The 22,939-nt window shown below is 41.8% G+C and overlaps 3 protein-coding genes across 3 annotated transcripts in view; 1 reads left to right on the forward strand and 2 right to left on the reverse strand.

The window, feature by feature from the left end:
* LOC145767190 (dynein axonemal assembly factor 8-like) overlaps window positions 1–694 on the forward strand; it is a 164,841-nt gene extending 164,147 nt beyond the window's left edge. Inside the window, exon 40 of the mRNA XM_082578967.1 lies at window positions 166–694. Within this exon, the coding sequence (XP_082435093.1) occupies window positions 166–340 (175 nt within the window). The 3' untranslated portion in view covers window positions 341–694. The remainder of the gene's footprint in view (window positions 1–165) is intronic.
* A 4,291-nt stretch (window positions 695–4,985) lies between these two features.
* LOC145766648 (uncharacterized) lies at window positions 4,986–6,704 on the reverse strand. Its single transcript, XM_082578362.1, has 2 exons — window positions 5,522–6,704; window positions 4,986–5,239 (listed from the first exon to the last, which is right to left on the reverse strand). The coding sequence occupies exons 1-2, from the start codon at window positions 6,702–6,704 to the stop codon at window positions 4,986–4,988; spliced, it is 1,437 nt and encodes a 478-aa protein (XP_082434488.1).
* Window positions 6,705–17,314: 10,610 nt separating this feature from the next.
* LOC145766649 (uncharacterized) lies at window positions 17,315–22,911 on the reverse strand. Its single transcript, XM_082578363.1, has 3 exons — window positions 19,446–22,911; window positions 18,303–19,184; window positions 17,315–18,210 (listed from the first exon to the last, which is right to left on the reverse strand). Exons 1-3 carry the CDS (start codon window positions 22,909–22,911, stop codon window positions 17,315–17,317), a joined length of 5,244 nt encoding a protein of 1,747 aa, XP_082434489.1.
* Window positions 22,912–22,939: the final 28 nt, after the last annotated feature.

The following is a 22,939-nucleotide window of genomic DNA, read 5'->3' on the forward strand; positions in this document are numbered from 1 at the left end:
TAGGGCTTACTATATCACTGGGATGCGATTATTTTATGAACGATAAATTTTCAGAAAAAGGTAGATATTGTTGTATTAGGGTACGTAGGTTGCGCTGAAACTGTGAGTGCACCACAGCTCAGTGAGGTTTGAACACGTCCTCATTCTCTCACTTTATTTCTTTAGCTGTTTGAAACAGCACTCTCATCAGAAGCACGCTGACAACTACCTGCGCACTCAGACCGCTGCGCAGACTCACCAGGCGGCCAGATTCGCCTTTCATCGGCTCGAGAATCGTCACTCAGTGTTCCAGATCATCCACAAGCGTGCTTTGGAGTGGAAGACACACAAATCTTATTGATCGCATCAAAGATACCTTTACACTTGCTAACATGGCTTCATTGGTTTACACTTTGCAGTAGCCTACCTGGTAGCTTATGTTTGGTTATTTGCATAATGGAATTCATTACGTCGTATACCCGCATGGTTTTTGATTTTATGTTCATGGCACCGACCACAGATATGGTTTTTTAACTGTGGTTCTATTTATTTTTTTAAATTGTCGCTTATTGACGTTTGCACCAAATATAGCTTCTTTACTTTTTTTTCAATTATATAGCGTAGCCTATAGCTATTTACAAAGCAATCTTACTGATGTTACGGCCGTTCATTCTACTTTTTAGGCCTATATTTCAATAAAGCTCATGCTTCGTCACCATGTGGTCGCGGTTTAAATAGCAACCGTTTTTGAGATTGTTAGAAGTAGGCTAGGCTACTGCATGTCTATAACTGCCTGCTGAAAAAATACGTGTTAAATTTAAACGTTGGCAAATGCTGGGATATCCCTGGGCAAATGTTATTTAAAATTTTCGGTTAGAGTGTTATTTCACAGCGGTAGCCTAAGTCTTCATCTTTCAAAATTACGGTAACCCAAAGCTATTTTTTGTTAACTCATCAAACATAACAATATTTGCAAATTTGCCGCAAGCTAGCCTACATACAAAACTTATTAGCCTACCAGAAAAGAAATTATAGGATTTATCACTTGACACAGGATGTACGCTTAGCTATAACCTATTATGTGTAGGCTAGGCTACGTTTACTTGAAGTTTCTTAGCTAGAAAAATTCGTGAACCAATAATTTTTTTAGGCGAAGTTCTGTACGTAAATTTGAAAACGTCATTGCAAGATGAGTTAATAACCAATTGATTTAGACTTATTTTGTATAACAGGAAGTCTTATGCTAGCTTTGACAAAAAAAATGTAGCCAAAAAAGTAGTAGGCCTAGCCATGTAGCTACTTCTAGACTACCTAGTCTAGAAGTACATGGCCTAGCCTATTTCTGTTAGCACATGGTAAACATGTGGCAACAGTTTTCAATGCACACTTGACAAGTAGGCCCAGTTGGAAACCCCTGAAGACAGCCTAATAGTTGATTTTGCAAAGGTAGTACACCTACTAGGCTAGTAGGCTATGTGGTACCCGGTCAATTGGTCGACAGAACGATTCATTTTAGGGTTAGGCATGACCACCTGGAGATGCGGCCTGATTTGTCACATTTTGCAGATTTTGATTACAGCTAGTGCTTAACTGACATTTTTTGAGATGTTTTTACTTTTTGCGGTTTCCTAATGACAAAAAACTTTTTTGCTGCCTTGGGGAAGCAGTAGCAAATGAGAAAAAGTAAGTTGAAAAACGCAAAATCAGACTGTTATTGAAAATTAACAGTCTGACTAAAATCTACAAAATCAAATTTTCTTTGTTGTTCAACATGTGAGGATGTTAAAACCTATTGTGTCATCTGGGGAAAAGAATAAAGAAAGCGAAAAAATCTAATTTGTAGAAAAATTTATTTAAACGTTTGCCCAAAGTTAGAAAAACCTGGAAATTTCTTCAAAATGTGACAAATCAGGCCGTATCTTTAGGTGGCCATGGGTTAGGTTAGGATTAACTAACTCTAACCCAAATATCCAATCGACCGGCCACCCTAGTAGCCTATGCAGTTCAGCATCACGGCGCAAATACAAACAGCGACCTATTGTCGCTACTGTGGTCTAGCCTACTTGAAACAGAAATAAGCTAAAACCTTTAACTTCTTCGTCTGTAAGCCTCTGAGGGCGAGGGTCTATCCCTGAAGCAGCTAGAGAGCAACCAGTCTTTTTTCGTCATTCAAAACGCGTAGGCATTCCATTATGTGGATTGAAGATGGTAGGCCTACAATTAGGGCCGTGCTGACAGGGGTACACGGGTGTTTGGGGAAAGCACCCATTTTGATATACCGTATTTATTGTTTTTTGACAGTTTAAAAAAGCTCGATAATCAACAGCGTAAACCAAGCAAAGCCGTAGTTAGACCTACTGCTTCCTAAATCTCCGGGTAGGGCCTTTCTCTCGAATTCAGGAGCTGATAGCGATAGTGAACGGACATATTTTTTTTTTCTTAGTTCAAGCCCTTAGGGGGATCTTTACGCTAAACGTGTTAGGCCTACACGTTTTTTTTGCAGTTGGTCAACCCAACTTTGATTTTAGTGGGTGCCGCAACTTTTTGGGTTACGTGATCACCCCCAAATCGGGGATTTCCCCTGAAATCACGTTTCAGCTCTTTTTACGGCATTTTTGTGCAATTAGGCCTACATATTTGATTTTTGCATATTTTTACTTAAAAAGCACACACAAATATAGGTGAGACAAAACAAACACAAAATAATTTGACTGATGACGTCATTATGGCGTCATCATTTTTTTTACCGATTTTGGTCGTTTGCTGTTGGTTTTAGTTGGAGTACCGGTTACTAGAACCATTTCACAATTCCCAAAAGTAGTTTCGTCACGATTGCATCTTTGATGACGTCATCATTACATTATTAAGACTAGACAACTTGAAATTCAGGAACCAAATGTAAGTATATTCCAAAAAAAGCGATCAACTGCTATCAAGCAATAACAATAATACCAGTACAGTATGACGCAATAATGACATCATCAAGGGTATAACCAGAAAAGCAACTACCAGGAGTGAATTTCCCTTTTAGCCATGCCACTTCAAAATTTAAAATAATGTGTAATTATGATCTACAAATCAAATGAATAGGCCTACACGACAGACAGATTATGCAATGTCTGAATCTTAACACTGTCATTTCAAGATGAAAAAATTAGCGGTTTTCTTCTTCTTTCGTGATCACACGAGAAAATCTCAGACATGTCCAATGTTTGATTGCTAAGAGCTGTATCTAACGATGTAACAACAATCGTAGACAAGTTTGGATCCACTGAAGTTATCACAGCTTGTTGAACCAGTTCATATAATGCAGTTTTGTTGCTGTCATTTTTCAAAAACTCAGACCAGTTGAGAGGAAGACGAGTATTAAGGTGCGTCTACACGACGCCTGTTTTCTTGCTTAAGCTAGCCAAACTTCTTGTTTCTTTAAGTTAATCGCAGTTTGTGCCGCTTACTTTTAAGAAAATGGGCGAGTAAGCGAGCCGTCGAGAAAAAATACGCTCCAGAGCGAAAAACTGGGCGCTTAAGTGAGTTCTCTTGCTTAGAAATGTTTTTTTCCGCCAAAATCTCAGGTCTCCTCTCAGCTCAGTATCCAGACAGGGCAGCGCGTTATCGTTAAAGGATTTCGTTAAGTTTTGATCCCAACCCGTTCTTATTAATGTTGTGGGCTGAACTGGCGGTGACCGTACTCGAAATAGCCCATAGAAAGCACAATATTTTCCAATTTCAAATCCAAAACAGGATCTCAGCAGAAAACCATTGCCATTGTACACTGGGTAATAAAAATAGCGGAGGAATGATCTTGCTGGTTGTTACCAGTCACCCACGCTGACACGAAATTCTGTTTCCAACATTTCAACCTCACTGAGGTGTCTGAATGCTTCAATAAGCAGTAAATTGCGGGTTTGCATCCTTCGCTTTTTGCAGCATTTTTTACACAACTTCTGGGAAGCCATGACTGAAAGACTGCAACAACTTGAACAACTTCAAATGGTTAAAGAACAGTCAGTTGCTTGGTCTACTCTGCTGTACTTTAGCGCGAACTGCTATGCTTTGGCGGGAACTTTTTAAAACGTGACGTCATTGGGGATTAGATACTCGAGTGACCGCGATTCAAGCGAGCAAAATCTTCGTCGAGGTTGCCAGTATAGACGAAACGACCTTAATCACTAGCTTAAGCAAGAATTTCTAAGCAAGAACACTTTCTCGTGTAGACGCACCTTTAGGCTACTTGTGACAGCCACGTAACATCCAGATCGTTGCTTATTTCTTGCAGAAGATTTAATGCTATTTTTCAGATATACATCGTAGACAATGTCAACACGATTGTACTTTGCTGCCTTGCCAGTAACGTAAGGGATAACGATTTAAAAAATATATTCTTCAAATGCTTTCACATTACCTCTGGGTTTTATTATTTGCATGAGTGCTGAACCGTCTATAACATAGACGTTGCGACTTGGTACAGTACACTGTGGACATCCAAAACGTTCTAAAACTGTGAGGAGAGCCAATTTTGTTGTAGATCTCAAAAAACCGTTCGCAGATAATGCTATAGGGTACAATGATACTTCGTGCTTGAAGAACAGGACAGCAAGCATCTTTGCCACGAACATAGCTTGAAGTAAAACTCTATGAAGAAGGGATGATTTGTATTTGACTATGGGTTGTGTGTTCTTCTTTGGTGTTCGCGTTTTGTCGAACAAGTCTAACGATACTTTGGTTATTGGTTCTCCAAAATTTTCATCTTCAAGAAAACTGGAAGATCCAAACGATTCAAATTTTGTTTTCCCAAAGTTATGATGGTTTAGAAGCTGTTGCACACCTTCATCATTGAAGGCTTGCCTTGAGCACATTGCCAAAAGTTTTCCAGACGAGTCGTTGAAAGAGTTGCCAAGCTTTTCAAACGTTTGTACCAAACAAATCAATTCTTCACGAAACCTCTCGTGATAACCTTTACTTTCTTTGTGATGTAGCCATTGGAGATTTTCGTCACTAAAGCCAATTTAATCATGAAATTTTGTCACCGTTTCTACAATCATTGGTTGAGTAATCACCCATCGTTTCAAAGCTTCTTCGTTTTGAAATAAATCTATAGTACCTCCTTCACCTTTAACAACGGCATTGCACTGCTCATGATTCCGGTCAAGCGCCATTGCACAAAACTTCTTACCGGATTTTGTAACCACATTCCCTTCAGCAAAATGTGTCTTCAAAGTGGAATCAGTTTGCTCAAATGCTTCAATATCACGAATGTGAACTGATGTCCAACGAGCATAAAGGTGATGATATAGAGGCAAATGCTTTTCAGATACTTGCAGTAGGCTACATTTTCCAATTTTGCAAGTGATGACCCCGATAATTGCTAACCGGACAGACGTGTGCTAGACAGGTTCCCCCAGTCCCAACATTGACCCTCACTCATCACGGCTCCAACGCTCACAATGCCTGTCCCGAGCAAGCCTGTTAAGCGATGGAACTTCAGAATGGCTAACTGGGAGTACTACAGCCTCCTCAGCAACGAAGCCACACAATAGCCTACATCCCATCCCCACACAACAACAACGTGGAAGAAGCCTATCAGAAAGAGAGTCTTCTTGTGTCATGTTGGGAATAATGTCAATCACGCATTTGTCAATAACAGCTGTATGGTTGAGAAGCTCCTCAAAATGTTCCTTCCATCGAGATCTTATTTCGGCTTCGCTCTTAAGTATCGTTTCTCCATCCTTACTTCTCAGTGGGGATTGTCCATGCGTGGATGGTCCGTAGACTTCTCTCATTGCATTAAAAAAGCCATGTGTGTTATTGGCATCTGCCAGCTGTTGCATTTCGTGGGCTTTCTTTTCCCACCACTCATCCTTGAGAATACGAGTAGTTCTTTGGACTTCAGCCTTACATTTTTTGTACAGGTCACGTTTTATATCAGATTGAGGGTCATTCTGGAGCGTGATAAAGGTTTCTCGCTTTCTATCGATTAGTTCCCTAAGAACTTTATCGTTCTCATCGAACCAATCTTGGTGGTTCTTCTTCTTATGACCAATAGTTTCTTTGCATGTGTCGAGAATAGCCGTTTTAAGGTGATTCCAGCAATCTTCAACAGAGTCAGAAATCGAATTTTCCTGAAGACGAGTTTGGAGGCACTGTTGAAAAGTCTCACGTGACTTCGTGTCCTGAAGAGCTTCAATATTGTATTTTTGTGGAACTTTTGCTTGATCGTGGTGTTTTAATTTAGTATGTAGTCTTATCTTTAGAATCGATGCAATGAGACGATGGTCTGTCCAGCACTCATCGGCTCCAGTGACAGCTCTAGTAAGGAGCACATCTTGTTGGTCACGAGATCTTACAATCACATAGTCGATGAGATGCCAATGTTTTGACCGCGGATGTTGCCAAGAAACTTTCAGGCGGTTTCTTTGGCGAAATAAAGTGTTGGTTATCACCAGGTTGTGCTCTGCACACTTAGTGAGAAGAAGGGTTCCGTTAGAGTTGACCTTTCCCACTCCCTCTTTTCCAATTGTACCTCTCCAGAGATCCACTTGTTTTCCGACTCTTGCATTAAAGTCTCCAAGAAGAATAACTTTTTCTTCTCGTAAAGTGTGGGAAGGAACATGATCAAGTTGGTTATAGAAAGCTTCCTTGACTGCATCCTCTGCATCAAGTGTGGGGTCATAAGCACTGATAACAGCTGCATGTTGATTGTTAGCCAATTGGATTCGGAGTGTCATCAGTCGAGCGTTTATTCCAACTGGCTGTTCTGTCAGCTTTGGGAGGAGGCAATTTTTAATCGCAAAACCTACGCCGTGGATTCTCGGATGTACAAGATCATAGCCCTTCCAGAAAAAAGTAGTTGGCCCTCTCCATCTCTCCTGGTTTCGCTAAGAGCCACGATGTCAACGTTGAAACGCTGTAGTTCACGAGCAATGATAGCAGTTCGTCTTTCTGGCCTATTTGAGCTGGAGTTATCCATTAGAGTCCTAACATTCCAGGTTCCAAATTTCATAGTTACATATTTCGTTTTTCGACCGCAGGTAAGGTGAACCCTCTGGACGCGGTTTTCCAGACAGGTTGAGTTGAAGCAGACTATGTTCAGGGCACCTTTTCTAGCCCTTTCCCTATTCAGGGTGAGCAGAGTGGATCCTAAAGAGGGCTGCTCAGTCGTGATAACTGCTGACGAACATCATTCCTGCTTCTTCCAAAAGATAGAGCGACTGAATCAAGTTACCACCACTAACGTGTCGGTTCCGCACTAGAAACTTCCAGCTTTCACTTGCCTGTTCCCGTTATGCATTATCGATCGCCGTTAGGTTTGAGTGTCTTGCGAAGACGCCTGTGCGTGAATTGATTAGCGTGGACTTGCTGGCGCACACTCAACAAGCACACATAAACTTGACAAAACCATCAGCTTTATCCAATGGCAAGGCAAACCAAGACGATTGGAGCTGGTGGCATGCTGCAGCCTTCATCCGCCTTCACAGTCGTTGAGCCTGGCTGGCTTTATCCGCCTGTTCCGCCGTTGGGGACTTTGGACTACGTTTTGTCTGACCTCTACCTTTCGACCAACCTGGCATGAGTGACCCTTCTGGGAGCAGTTAGCTCCCGCCAGTACAGCTCTAGAGGTCATTGAGGTACGGAAACTCTCTCACCACGTTAAGGTAGTAGTCAGAGGAGAGAGAAGAACACACTTCACAGAATGGCTACCATGATCGAAAAATACTTGTAACTACGCATTTCATTCAAATATTTTTAAGTTGATAAATTTTTATTTTATTAGTAAAAATGGGACCCCCTCAAAAGTGACAAAACAAAAAACTACTCGTTTTTCCTTTACAATGTTATGCTAGGAGGAAAGTAGCCCGACTTCTCCCCCCCTCTCGGAGCCATTGATCAGTATGTAGTGACATGACACACCCTTAAATGGTGATAAATATATCAACTGCAGCTGCAAGATAGCACATGATGGGAGGTTGATCCTTTCCTTCTTTAGGAAATTTCATTGGCATGCACATGTCATCCTTTTTTGCTACACCTTCAAAACACACAATGCGGTGAGTTAAGTGAGCATTTCACAAACAAAAAAGAAAAAATGTCATCAATAACATTGCATTACTATGTAACCGTTTATAAGAGAGTGCAACGCCTGGAAAGTAACATGTCAAACCGCTATCAGTAGCAAATGTTTCCTCATGTAATCTAAAAGGTAAAGGTGAGTCCCATACTTGATCCAAGCATCGGGGAACGAGACGATAAGGTTCTCATTAGACTAAGCCTTCGGCACTAACACAAGCACATGTAATCTACAAGTCCTGAATTTGGCTATTAATGTGTTGGAATAGTTGCTGGTGATAGTGATTCTACCACTTGCTCATGATCTCATTTGATTGAAAAAAAACAGAAAATTTTCACAAGTAATGTTGTGGACAGGAAGCATAATACACTTTAAAACAGTTTTAGGGTCGTATGCACCAATAAGATTGATCCAAATATGCTGGTTCACTGTTTTTACCTTCTTCCACTGACCTCTGTTTCGCAGAAAAGCTGTTGTTGGTTGTGCGAAGTCTGCTTTACATATATGTAAAATTTGCGATATCAGTATCAGGGCCTCCGAGAGAAATCATGACTGGTCGGGAAACAATACTAAAAGCGGACCCTAAAAAAACATTTTTCAGCAGAAATACAAGTAACGAATTTGTATCATGCCTTGCATCATGTGTCTTAAGCCGAACTTGGCTACTTTTCTCATCGTGAAATCGAATTCCTTTAAAGTTTCGATTTCAAACAGCGTATATATTTATAAGAAAAAACTTCTTTCAATATGAAAATCAACAAAAATCACTCGACTACACTTGCAGCAAAATCGCCATTCTTGCTCAATATTTTCTCTTGAAAGAATCGCAGTGAAGTTATATGATGTTCACATGCACATCTCATACATGGTGCCTTTGGCCATGGCCGTTAAGAGGATAATTTAGGTCCCGTACCAAAACGATTCTCTATCCCCAAATAAAGACACTTCCAAGAAAAATGCACCATATCCAAAGAATGCCGTAATTTGTGCAAACTCTCTGGTGTTTGGGCAGTGTGGGCGTATTTGCTGATGAATTCTTGTCTGTTTGTTGTGTGGAATCCTGGAAGAATCGCCTTTGGGTCGGTGATAACGTCTCCTCCTTTGACAAGTCTGCGTCACTGCATCTGCGTTGGCTCCAGTCGTGTTGTGAATCGAAATTGTTATAGGTGGTAATTTTAGTATAACTTACTGTACAGTAGATAGAGGAAGAGTTGTAAACACACAGACACAGTGCGGGCAATGAAAATAGCTCAAAAAGCATTCAATCCATTCCGAACCTTTTGCAATGCAAAGTTACGGATCACAGGATCAAATAATAAAGATTTTGAAAGGGCTAATTTGATGCACAACATGCATAAACTGTTCACTCGGTTTTGAGTCGTGGTGGAGCGTAAACAATTCTTACAAGTTTCTGTGTGCTAAAACCACGTTTTCAACTTGCAACCATTGGAGGGACTGGTTTACGTAACAAATTTTTAGAGCAACAAAATTATTTGGAAAAGTGTTTCGAAGGTTGCAATCAATGATTTCCTGGAGCAGATATCATGAGCCTGGGGTGATGCGTTCCGGTTTGCAGCTCAAGTTTGCTAGGTAGCTTTCTTTCAAAAGTAGCCTACAAACTCATCTAAAATGTCATTGTTGTACAACTTGTTTAAATTTGTTTCACATGCTTGCAACTACACATCAGACATACAATGATATTTCCATAGGACTTCAAACTTATCGATATCTTTGAGTTTGTTGATACATTTGTGAACAAACTACCAACAGCTAGCAAATCCTTTGCAACATAGCGTACAGTAGAATAAATTTCGTTTGTAAGATTGAGCTGGTGAAGCGGAGTTGTTGGAGCGTTCCGTCCCCAAAAAAAAAAAAAAATTTTTCAATTCATAGTTCCCATAACAACTTAAGCTTGCGAGTAGTCAACTCTTTCCAGCTTTCTGTAACTTCGATTACATCTTGACCAACTCCATTAAATCCATTAACTCCATCAGCTTATTGTCCATTTGTCGTCGTCGTGTGGGCCTCCTCTGGGGCCGAAAAACATTGCACAGCTCTTTAACTCTGCATAAATAGGTTAGTAGAGTGAATCTCGCTTAGGACTGTGGTCTACATAATACAGAGAAGCACTGGTTTGAAACTGCTCAGGTAGGCTGCTTGGAAATGGGATAACTTTCTTTAGATTTTCCTATCTGGCTTGGCTGCAATTGAAAATGACATAAGCTTATAGTTGATCAATTAGACTACGGTACTTAAAACTGATGTAATATTTGGACAACACTGCACACCATGAACTCCAACTCTAGTGCATTTAAGCAATGACATCCTTAAGCAGAAAATAGGCAAGAAGGGTTTACTTCCTTCAATCTTGCTTGGACACTTTTCCAAATATGTTGGATCCATTATCATATGCCTGGCAAACGCAGTTTTTCATGTCAAGGTACAGTTGGTCAAGCAAACATAATACACGCTTAGCCAAAGCAGCACTAGTTTTCAAGTTAGAACAAGATAAAACGTTCAGTGATACAGAGGTCAGCAGGCTTAACAGCAACAGATTTCACGCGTTGAAGCAGTTTAACACAGCCGGACTCAATACAAGAATGGTTTGTTCTTGACAAGAAACATCTAAAGTAGCATCTAGGCTACCATGATCGAAAAATACTTGTAACTACGCATTTCATTCAAATATTTTTAAGTTGATAAATTTTTATTTTAGTAGTAAAAATGGGACCCCCTCAAAAGTGACAAAACAAAAAACTACTCGTTTTTCTTTTACAATGTTATGCTAGGGGGAAAGTAGCCCGACTTCTCCCCCCCTCTCGGAGCCATTGATCAGTATGTAGTGACATGACACACCCTTAAATGGTGATATAACGGACATGATTTTCCAAATGTTAGGTATGAAGTTTACAAATCTTGATGTTTCCAGGAACCCAGCATTGCTTTCAGCATACAACTCCAAGGCATGTGCAGTTGATTCACAGAACACACCTGAAAATAGCAAAGGCCATCGTTGGCTTGCGGCTGGCAAAAATAGTCTTATTCAGTATTTTTTATTCTATGACTTTAATTTCGTACAGTTTCCAGTAATAGTGCTAACCTAAATTACTAGCAGGAATAGTACAGCTGTGGGAAAGTAATGATTCATGTTTACGAATGGAAGTCTTCCTTTTATATATGTCTTTGTGATGTCATAACCGACCAATTTCAAATGCTATTTTATAATGTTGTTGTGCTCAATGCTCATATCATCCGGACAAAACCTTTCTGCATACAAGACAGAAACTACACCAGTTGAGCACCATTTATGTGTATGTGTATGCATTACAAGGCAGTGAGTTCTATACTCAATTCACAGATGGTTCTTTGTCATTAATACCATATTTTACAACTTTACTTACTTAAAGCATGTTGCCAGGTGATGTACGTGCTATGGTGCTGGGATTGAGCGATGCTTTCCTCAGTGCAAATGCAGCCTTCAGAGCCTTGTGTTCCTCAAGAGCATACAAGCGTTTTACATGCTGAAAATAAGCAGTGCATTTTTCACAAAGGATGTGTCTATGATCTTCACCAACAGGAGGAAAGTGCATTCTCTTTCTATTCAGAAAATTATTAAAAATATTTTTAAAATTGTGTGTGAAGTCAAATAATAGGCACAAATGCTTTTCTTTCCTTGTAGGATGCACAATGCAACTTGACGATTTGTTGTTCCCGCACATATCCATGAACATTTTTCTAAATAAAAGAGTACATTGTTAGTTAATTTGAACTATGTGAAGCAAAACATTACCACCAATACAATTACACCTTTTGTCCAATAAATTTGTACATTCAAACTGCATAAAAGTACACCCAACTTACAAGGGTCGACGTCTTTTAGGTGCAGACAGTTAGGCGCCGGTCAAATAGGCGCGCACATGCGCAAACTATTACCCATTAATGGCACGGGAACTACCCTGGGTCTAGTGACAAATTAAAGCATGTCAAGAATATCATTACCCCAGCTCTCATCACAAACAATTTATGCAGACATAAATACCTGTTGCAAACATGATTGTCAACGGAGACAGCAACAACAAAGAAGATTTCATCTAGTAGTGCATTCATCACTTTTCAAACCAAGATTGAAGGAGTTGAGTATTCAAATCATTAAAGGAGTCTTGAATTGTAAATTGTTCGGTTAGTTGTTAAATCATTTTCCTTTTTCAGTCTTGCAGACGCTGTGGATGTAGAAGTGGATCTTTTAGGTGGCGGTTGCTTTGTCAGATAACCAGGTAAACCAGGAAATATTCTTGGTACAGCTGACGGCTTTAGGCGAAGTTTTTTCAGTTGCAACAATTCTCTTTTTGCAACTCTTCTTTCCCGGACATCGGTAGTAGGCTACTTGTTATAAAGTCTGAATCATAAAAATGTTTTGCACAAACTCTACTGGAGAAAGTGACTGCATATTGTTCTTTAGGAATAGCTTTAATTCAAGCTTGAATTGCATCTTGATTGCGAGGAAATCGAAAAAGTGACACTTTTGGTCTATTATTTTGAGATAAACGATAACCAGTATTACAATTAGGAACGCAACAGGTAAACCCCATATTACTAAACAATTTGAATTACCTATAACATTCAAGCACAAGTACTTAGTTTCAGGTATATGCACAATGAGATATGAAAAAGACTTGGTAGCATTATACATTGGCACGAGTAGAAATGATGTGTAATTGTTAGCCTACCTACCAGTGTTAGCCTACTAATCTCATTGGTCATTCGCTGCTTCCAGCTGATTAGTACTAAACTCAAGTATGTTTTTATTATGAATAAACTCGGACCGTCAGTTTATAATGAAATTAACTATTTCTCTCCAACAAACAAACATACCGTACTGGTACCCTAAGGCCTAGAAAATGACCCCTCCAGGCAATAGCAGATTGACACTTCACCCAATCAACAGAATTTTGAAAATTAAAAATCTGCTCGGTCTAGCCTATCTGACAGACTGACACTAGTCACAACTTTGTCTTCAATATCCATAACCTACCAGCTTAAACCAAACTAAAAACGAGCACACCACGATTTAGGCATGCCCTTCAGTTGGACGGAATAAATGAAAAAACGGATAATTGTCTTGGATAATTGAGGCATTGTCTTTGTTTCTCATCCTTTGTCAGAACATGGATATTGGATATAGGCTACTCCTGAATTAGAGCCACTCCTCTCTCAGCTGTGTCGTAAAGCACTCGAAACTGTGCTGCTTTCTTTTTTCCTGCAATGCAACCATCATTTGACAGCCACGTCAGTGACGATGGCAATGACAGGAAATCTGTCGACAAATTCAGAGCTTTGAAAAACTGCATAGATTTTACTGAAACAATGTCTTCTATCTCACTTGCTTCAATTTCTTCCATCTTCAAGCTGGCTTTCACGGCACGACTACTCTTTCCAGGCTTTTTAAGGTTCTTAACCATTCTTTGCTTCCTCTCTTCACCAACACCATCATCAAAGAATGCAAATGCCACAACTTCTTCACTCAGGTACCAAAGATGGTTCAGGAATTTTCTGCATGTCACTTTGGAGACACTGCTGTTGATGGGGGCATAAGCTTTCAAATTCTTCAAGAAGGCCAGGTCATTGGCTGGTGCTGAAAATGCTACCGGTGCATCAAACCAGGCTCTGAAATACACCAACACTGCGAACAGAACAACTTCTGCAAGCCCTTTCTTTTGCTTTGCTGTCAGCTTTACTTGTGCCCGGAACATCCAAATCTTGAGAGAATAAAGGACCTTGCTCATCCACCGCGCTCTGTGGAAAGCTCCGGGCTTTCTGATAACCAAAACACCCTGATCTGGCAATTCACCAAGGAAGAGGATGATCAGTTCCATAAATTCTCTGTAATGTTCTCTTGGTTATTGTTTGCATAGATATTTCTTTGCAGACATCTACAAGGAATCACGTTCTGGTGCGATATAAATCTCCACTGAAGGTTCACTTGCTGCGGTTTCATAATCATCTTGCTTGAGATGTGGCCAGCGCGCTTGAAACTGCTTGAAAATCTCGATGTCAGGCCTTGATGGTGCCGACACGGCAACCATAGAAGTTCCTTCTCTAGCTGGACCTCAAGAAGATGAAATGCTCCATTCCTTTTTCCTGTGTTGCTGCTAGTTGTATCAAAATTCATTGCTACAACATTGTCTTCTAGTACCCAATCATTCAGGACTTCTTTGACTGCCAAAGCTATCGATTGTCCAGATCCACTTCGTCAACTTTGGTACAGCAAGCAACTTTTCTGTATCATCATGCGATACAATCACTGGTAACCTATCGTAGGCCTATTTGTCCTGACACCCTGCTGTGTCTGGGATTAGCTTTCCATCCCAATGCACAACAAGACTGAAATTGTCCTTACTGGAAATAGCAGCTTCTTGTCTTAGTGACATTCTTGACTGACGGATAGTTTTTCGATTAATGGCCAATTCATCCACATTGTGGCCTAACCTTTGAGCTGTTGCGTGTTGCAGCAATGATATGAACAGCTGCTCTGTCACTGACTTTGGTTCGGTCCAGAGCTTGTGCTAGTCCTGGATAGATCACATTCTTCGCTCTAGCTGTAATTGTACATTTCCTTTTTTGGTGTCTGTACTTCTGAAGAACTGGACTGTTCACACTGTTTAGTATTTTCAGACTCTGATGACGATGTTGAGATATCTTCTTGATAACATGCTTGCACTGCAGAAGATGATACTTTTGCCTTTTCAGCTCGAGCTTGCTCCTCTTGTTTCCGCTTGACAGTTTGTGCTTCTTTCGCAGCAAGTACGTGATCAACTAAACCTAGGAAACCTCTTCGTCCATCTCTTTGTGCCATCAGAAAAGCACGGTCTTCTTCAATAGTAGTCAGATCCAGTGCTTTCGCGTGTGCTATGTCAAACAGTTTGTCAAGATCGGCACTGAACTTTTCTTCTTTCTTCATCTGTGTATCTGTTCTCCTTAAAGCCGCCTTTTGGAGTCCTTTCCATTGCAGAAATAACTTTTCCAGTCTTTCTCTTGCTTGTATTTCTGTGCATGTTATAATCCTGGCTCTCTCCCAGAATGGAATGCACAATTTGATAACTTCTTTGCAAGTTTCTTTGATGGTTACCTTCTCAATCTTGTGGAGATGGAAGAACACGCTAAGGACTTCCCTAGTAAAAGGAAGCTTTCTCCCAGACAGTTCCTTGGAAGTGGGACCAATCAACCAAACATAAGTGTCCTTTCTGGTTTTGGGCTTTGCACCACCGATAGGCCTACTACTATTATTACTGTTGCTAGCCATCTGAAAAACATAGAAAGAAAAACGTTCACAACTTCATCAGTACACTACGATCAGTGCTCATTGTTGAAGGACCAATTAGTGCATGAAAGTTAACCTTCTGTTAGTCTATAAACTCCTCCTGCCTCTTCTTTTTCATAGAAGTAGCATATTCAATTTAGAACTGCAACTTGTTCGCTATGCTTGCTATCTTGCAAGTTCTTGGCTTCGCTTTCAAATTCTAGCCATCGAAGAAATTACGCAATACTCATTGATTTGGGTGTAAAAAGAATTTGCTTGAAGAGAAAAATTGTGATCTGGGGAATTTTTATTTCGAGTCGGCAGTGCCAAAAAAAAGATTTCGAATCATTAGGGAATCGTATCAAATTGAAATACTGAAATAAGCACCCTTAACCCGATTTGCAACCTCGTGTGGCACCTCTAAATATTAACCAATTTTTCTGAAATTTAGCTTGTTACCTTCTTTTAGCCTATGTAAAAAAATTGTAGGGTGGTCGGAATGTTTCAAATAAAAAAAAATTTTCCCATACCTTTCGGGACCACCCTACTGTAGATTGTAGAAGCAGAGATCTTCTTGTTTTGGAACCGTCTTGCGACGGCTTCTGCTGGCTGAAAAACTTCACCGCTGCAGGTAATCGCAAAATAAAGCCACATCGTGCGTGCTTGTTTTACCAAGCCGAATATCTTTGCAAGTGCCACTCCTCTCATTGCACTATCTTCTGCCATGTCGGTCAGACATTGCAACAGGATAGGGTGTCTAAAACGTTTTCTGCCTAGACTGGATAAAGTGCAGGCCTTACTTATTAGAAGAAATGGTGTATTGAAAACGACAATAATAAAACGAAACAAACAGTTGCTTACCGAATTCTTACATATTCCCTAGTCACTCCAAATCTCCAGTTCTCCAAATTTATAAAACAATGACCACTCCAGTCCATGCCAAAACGTAAAAAGCAAGATCAACTAGCAAAAATTGTTAATGCATGGCCGGGTCACTCAAGCATGAAAATAGAATGGAGCAGAGATACAACAATAATATTAAATGGGCGGGGAATCGTTTCTAACATACCCACCCCCAAAACCAGAGTTTAACAAATGAGGGTTTTACCAATGTAAAACGATTAAAACGAAGCAAAACACAAACCAATTAATTGCCACAAGGTGGCCACATAAACGACAATTAACATGAATTATGCAAATGTCGACCAGAATCAAAAATATTCGCGGTTAGCAAGGATCACAATTGCAACACAAAGGCTGGCTTGCATTACACACAAACTTAATAGAACATGCATAACAGTAACCTACAGAAGGACATCGAAGACACGCCCAAGAGGAGTTAAAAAACCCTTTTGACCAACATGCTTAGCGATTGCTAAAATTAAGCACAAAAACATAAGTCTACCGACAACTGGAAGTCAGCATAAACGGATACACGAAAAACAAATGATAGCATACATGGTACCAGTGGCAGAAGTGGGGATATGGCATAAACAAAAGCACACATACAACCTAATACTGCACAATGCTATGACCAGCGCAAGTGACATTAACGTCAGAGCAAAAGTAGGCTACCAGAAAAAACACGCGACTGTTAAGTCGAGTCGTGATAATTAAGCAATGAATTGACAAAACACAAAAAATAATATCGCACATAGCAAAAGCATTAGTAGTGAGACAGGTGTGTGAAATAGTCAGACCAAAAACAGAGCTAGACTGCTACAGTGTAAATAACTGCAGGATGCAAATAGAAACAACACTATTAATGGGAGTCAATAACAGTTATGGCAGAACTGCTGGATGCAAATGCATCGACGACACCGCGTTAGCTGCGGTAGTGAGGAGCACAAGAATAATAATAGTAAAATAAACACAAACACGCAATACAATTCAAATATGAAACCTAAGCAGCATGAGCAATGTCAGTTGTGCAATCGTGCCAACCAGCCAGCCTAGAAAACAAAATTGTCATTTTAAAAGTCCATACTGCCCTCTAGCAGGCAGATCTTTCTGATATCGCGAACAAACTCTGTACCGTCAGCAACCTTTACTCGCACGCGTCTGACAAGTTTATTAGTGTCCGGCATAACTTCCTTTACAATAGCCTTGGGCCAGTGCCCACGTTTAGTTGCCTCGTCCGTTACCAGTACCAAATCGCCTGGTTTCAAGCTTGGAGATGTGCCAAACCACTTTTGTCGGGGCTGCAGCTGAGCGAGATATTGCAACAGCCATTGTTCCCAAAACCTGTCTGTGAGGTATTGGGTCTTTCTCCAAGAGCGTCGATAACCGTCAGCTTTCATAAAAACATCTGGCGATAGGGTGTCACAAGCTGACCCGGTGAGTATCATGCTTGGAGTCAGGGCTTGCAGATCATCTGGTGACGATGGGAGCGAAGTGATGGGACGATCGTTTAAAATTCTTTCAATCTCTGCTACCAGCGTGAGAAAGTCGAATTCATCCAACGTAGCGTTTCCCACCAGCGACCGCATCAATTTTCTTAATAAACGAAAAAATGTTTCGTAGAAGCCGCCTTGGTGTGAGGCACGCGGAGGGTTGAAGTGCCAGTTCGTTTCATGCCGAAGTAAGACATCTGCGACTTTCTTTTGATGGAGGTTCTTGAGTCCTTGCCGAAGTTCGCGGTCTGCAGCAACAAAGTTTCCTCCGTTGTCACTGTACAGATCAGTAGGACAAACGTTTCTACGGCTGCAGAATCTTCGGTAGGCTTGAATGAATGCACTTGCCTCCAGGGATTGCACGACCTCAAAGTGCACAGCACGGGTCGCCAAACAATTAAAAATACAAACATATCGCTTAACACTGCTGCGGCCGCTCTTTACCATCAATGGACCAAGAAGGTCAGTGCCAGCAGCTTGAAAAGGAATGGATTTGTTTACGCGTGGAGCAGGAAGTTGCCCATCTGCTGTTTTCCGGCGGTAGCTTTCCAAAAACGACAGTTCATACAGGAATGCAAGACCCTTTTAACAGCTGACCGCCCTTTGACAATCCAATAACGGGAAGCAATGGCGGTAAGGACTTGTGAGCATCCCATGTGTCCTTCTCGTTCGTGATACCTCATGATCACTAGATCGGTGATTGGGTGCTGATGTGGGAGAATGATCGGATGCCTTCTTCCGCTTGACAGAGAAGATTGTTGCAATCGCCCACCAACTCTTAACGTTCCGTTAACAACATAGGGGTTTAGGGACTGTAGCTCCTTCAAAGCCACATGCTTCTTCAGCTGCAGGTCGGACACGAGTTCCACCGGGGCGTCGAATCCTGGGTGGTTATGGAGAACTGCGAACACCGTCGGGTACACTTGATGCTGGGCAGCTGTGACAATGGCAACTTCAGCTTCGTCCATCTCCTCGACACTGAGCGAATCTGTCTTAACAGTCAAGGAGTCATCTCGGCATTTCCTTTTCAGGTACAATTTGAAGCGAAGCAACCATGCAACCGTTCTTTGTAGATCGTGGAAGTTCGAGTAGCGGGTAAACAACCGACAGAGAGAGTCCGAGTCCGTAATCGCGTGTTGTTGAGCTGAGCAATGTTCAATGTTTTTAACCTCTGGATCGTCTGACGAAATTCCGCCAACAAAGTCGGGCTGGTTTGGCCAATTGCTCGTGACATCATGCAAAAACTTAGGACCATTGAACCAAAGCTTAGCGGTATTAACTTTATCAGGCCAAACTCCCCGAGACGCGAGATCAGCGGGGTTTAAGGTAGTCGGTACATAATGCCATTGATTGACACTGGTAAGCATGTGAATAGTGCTCAGCCTATTAGCCACAAAGGTGTGAAAACGAGTCGAAGTATTATTAATGTAACGCAGCACAACAGTTGAGTCTGTCCATAAGACAACACAATTGAATTTAAAATCACACTCCGTCAGGATAAAATTGCAGACTTTGGCAGCGAGCACAGCAGCAGTGAGCTCCAGGCGAGGTACGCTAACAGGCTTTAATGGAGCCACTCGAGACTTGCCAAATAGAAAATTACAAATTACTACAGAATCATCATAAAACACTTTAACATAAAACACGACCCCATAGCCACTGGTACTGGCATCACAAAAACCATGCAATTCAAAGCGGATAGCACATTTACCAAAAAGAGTCAGGCTTCTAGCGATGGAAACACATTCAAGCTCTGGAAGGGCCTTTAACCAAGCTTCCCAATTAATGTTTACTGGCCCAAGGCCATTAAGGGGTTCATCCCAATCAAGTTGAGCGTCACATGCCTGCTGCAGGAGTTGCCTAGCAGGTAAAATGAAGGGTTGTATTAGACCTAGTGGGTCGTATGTTTGCGAAATCATGGAGAGAACGCCTCTCCGGGTGTTAGGCTTTTGTTGGATACTCACCCTCACCTCCATGCAATCGCTCGCAGCATTCCACACAACACCAAGGGTTTTCTGCGTTGGAAGCTGGCACTGAGGCAAATCGACCTTCGACGCCAAGTCTTCCTGCAACACAGAACTCAAGACCTCTGCACTGCTAGACAGGAATTTAGTTAAATGGAAGCCGCCACTTTGTAATAGTTCACGCAGTTGTTGTATTAGTTCGATAGCCTGATCCGGCGATTCACATGAATGACAAATATCGTCAACATAAACATTTTTTAAAACTGTGTTAACAGTGTTTTCATCAGCACCTGTTTCATTGTCTTTGGCAGTCATCCGAAGCGCGAAGGCAGCACAGCATGGCGACGACTTTGCTCCAAACACATGAGTTTGCATACGGTAGTCGACAGGTTCCCCCTTGAGATCATTGTCCGGATACCATAAGAATCGAAAGGCATCCCTGTCTCCTTCGTCTACACGTACTTGGGAAAACATGGCCTTAATATCGCCCACAACAGCGATCGGATGTTGCCTGAAGCGAAACAATGTTCCTACAAGGTTATTGGTGAGATCTGGGCCATGAAGCAGCTTGTCATTTAATGACACGCCTTTAAACTTCGCGCTGCAGTCGAAAACGACTCTAAACTTGGCCGCATTGGTCGTGCAGTGATGGGGCACATAGCACGTCTTCCCTGGTGTGTCTGCCACACCAGTTTCAAGTGGCACAGCATAGTCACATTTAACATATTCCTGCATTTTACCACGATACTCATTGAATAACTCCGGGTCAGCAATAAATCGCCGCTTCATTCCCTCTAAGCGCTTGAGTGCCATAGAGCGATTATTGCACAGGTCCGGGTGTTCATCTTTCCACAGCAACCCTACAGAATAGTGTCCATCCACCTTCTTCACTGTGTCCTGCATGATCTGCAGCGCACGTTTATCCTCAATTGAAGGACAGGGTACCTGTGGCTCACCGATGTCATTAAAATCCTGCAACAACACATTTAACATTCTATCGCAAGACTCTTTTACGCTAAGAAAGTTTACCATTACTGGTGAGTTGAGTTGCCTATCGCCGCCATCTTTCCCATAAATGGTCCAACCCAGAAGAGTGTGCAGTCCACATGGTTCTCCTGGTGCGCCAGTACGAACTTCCTGCAAAAGATAAGCCTGGTGAAGATCGCTACCCAATAACAACTCAACCTTCCTATCTTTTAGTTCAGGGAACTTTAAGTCCTCCAAATGACTATATGCACTACTAAGTGCTTCGGTGGGGATACTGTGGCTGACATCCACAATCTGGTCCATCACCAGAGCATCTGCAACGGAAAACACAGCTTGCTCTTCCATTCCCTGCACAGCCAAAAAATCAATTTTCTTGTCATGAAAGGAGACAGCATTGGTGGTCAGCAACTCTACATTGCTTTTCGTCGCAGCAACTCCTAAGCGAGATACGAGGCTTGAGGAGCATAGACTGACGCTGGACCCTTCATCGATAAAAGCATAAGTATAGGTATAGTTGGAGGGGTCCCCAGCCCATACCTTAACTGGTAAAACCTTAAAAATTGTTGTCCCAGATGTAGCTGGCACAGTTGCGGACGTTGTTGCTGAGATGCTCTTCCTCGGGGAAGAGGGACTTTCCACTTCCACACGGTTTACATGCAGAAGTGAGTTATGCCTCGATCCACACGTTGCACAAGATTTCTTAAATCTGCAGTCCACCACTCTGTGGCCTGATCTCAAGCAACAGAAACACAGCCTATGCTTTTGCACCAGGGTTCTTCTTTCTGCAACAGGTTTTTGTTTAAACATCTCACACTTCCATAGGGCATGCGACTCTGCACACAAACAACAGGACTCTTGTTTATAGTTAGCAGATTGGGAAATCTGCTCTTGGGTTGTGCAAACCGAAGCACGCTTGTAGCCACCTTGCGGATTAGATCGAGCCAGCGATGGTTGTGGAGCTCTCTTAACATCTTTGTCTGGTTGCATAAGATGGCCATATTGGCTGTCGGCTCGAGAGGCTGCATCCTCGACCAAGACTCTTAAATCACCAAACGTGGCACAGTCCGATCCTAAGTGATTAACATTAACGAACTGCTCCTTTAGCTTATAAGGAAGTCGCAGGAACAGCCGTTGAAGCACCTCATCACTGTTTAAAAGATGGGACTTACCCCAGCCATCGAAACTGACTTCACACTTATACATCTTGTCGCAAAGCTTTGTGAGGCCCGGCGCATCCCACTCTGAAATAGGGGGTCCTTGCAGCAAATCTTCCTTCACTTTGGCCATGAGTTTTCCAGGGTTGCCAAACCTTTTTCTCAATCTATCCCATGCCATTCCATATGCTCTTTCACTATTTTGCAAGCAACTCAGGCCAGATATTACTTCCAAGGCCTGGCCTACACAATTGTCCTCCAAAAAGGCGATGCGATCTTCAAAGCTTAGATAGTTTGACTCAATGTATCGTTCAAAACGCCTTTTAAAGTTAAAGAACTTTAACACATTGCCGTCAAACTTCTCCAGCGACAACCGAGGACCATGAACATTTTGAAACCCTGCACTGAGCTGGGGTTGAGGCACGACGATGGGAAATTCACTACTATTATTAGCTTCAGTGCGAAAGGGAGATGTGTAAGGATTAAGAATATTACTAGCACTACTGCTGCCCTGAAGGATACCCTGTTCTGCTTTTACAGGTGGTATCTTTACACCACTCTCACGGGGTGTCACGTGACTGCTAGACTCAGCAGCTTTGCCTGTGTCACTGCCTGCATCCATAACTACAGATGATGTTTGATGTGACACTTGCTTGGATTGCTCTCGACAGCTTCGAATGAGGGTAGAGCATGCTTCAAGCAAACCATAAATGCTTTCCCCCATACGGTTCATCCTAGATTCTATTGAGCCTGATTGCTGTGGTTTGCATTTGAGTAAATCTAAACGTTTAAGGGAGAGCTTCCTTTGAAGTTCAAGGCATCTTTTCTTTACCTCCAAAACTTCAGAAGAACTCAGGAAATCATCACTTGAGCATAGCTCCATGTCGATGGAAGTTATGCCAAGCTCGATTTCAACCAGCTCTTGTTCTAACACAACGAGACCTGGCAGCTCTTCGCTACTGTCATGTTGACCACTAATATTAGAGGCGGCCTCATGCTGCTCTGTTGAGCCACTAGCATAACCATTTGGCTTACCCCGTCTTGGGGTTTGCTTGGGCTTTTTACGAGCCATAATTAACACACAGCAATATACAAGCTAC

The sequence above is a fragment of the Aplidium turbinatum genome, chromosome 3 (assembly GCF_918807975.1).
Source record: "Aplidium turbinatum chromosome 3, kaAplTurb1.1, whole genome shotgun sequence".
Taxonomy (NCBI): Eukaryota; Metazoa; Chordata; class Ascidiacea; order Aplousobranchia; family Polyclinidae; genus Aplidium; species Aplidium turbinatum.

What these genes read in the sequence shown, in the direction of transcription:
- LOC145766648 (XM_082578362.1), bottom strand. Translation starts at nt 6,704, where the DNA reads ATGACACTCCGAATCCAATTGGCTAACAATCAACATGCAGCTGTTATC. An exon ending in TTGTTGTGTGGGGATGGGAT is followed by an intron (nt 5,240 to 5,521) that starts GTAGGCTATTGT and finishes GTTGGACATCAG; the next exon opens with TTCACATTCGTGATATTGAA.
- LOC145766649 (XM_082578363.1), bottom strand. Translation starts at nt 22,911, where the DNA reads ATGGCTCGTAAAAAGCCCAAGCAAACCCCAAGACGGGGTAAGCCAAAT. An exon ending in TAGAAGCCTGACTCTTTTTG is followed by an intron (nt 19,185 to 19,445) that starts GTAAATGTGCTA and finishes TCTTATGGACAG; the next exon opens with ACTCAACTGTTGTGCTGCGT. An exon ending in TAAAAGGGTCTTGCATTCCT is followed by an intron (nt 18,211 to 18,302) that starts GTATGAACTGTC and finishes TTCCTTTTCAAG; the next exon opens with CTGCTGGCACTGACCTTCTT.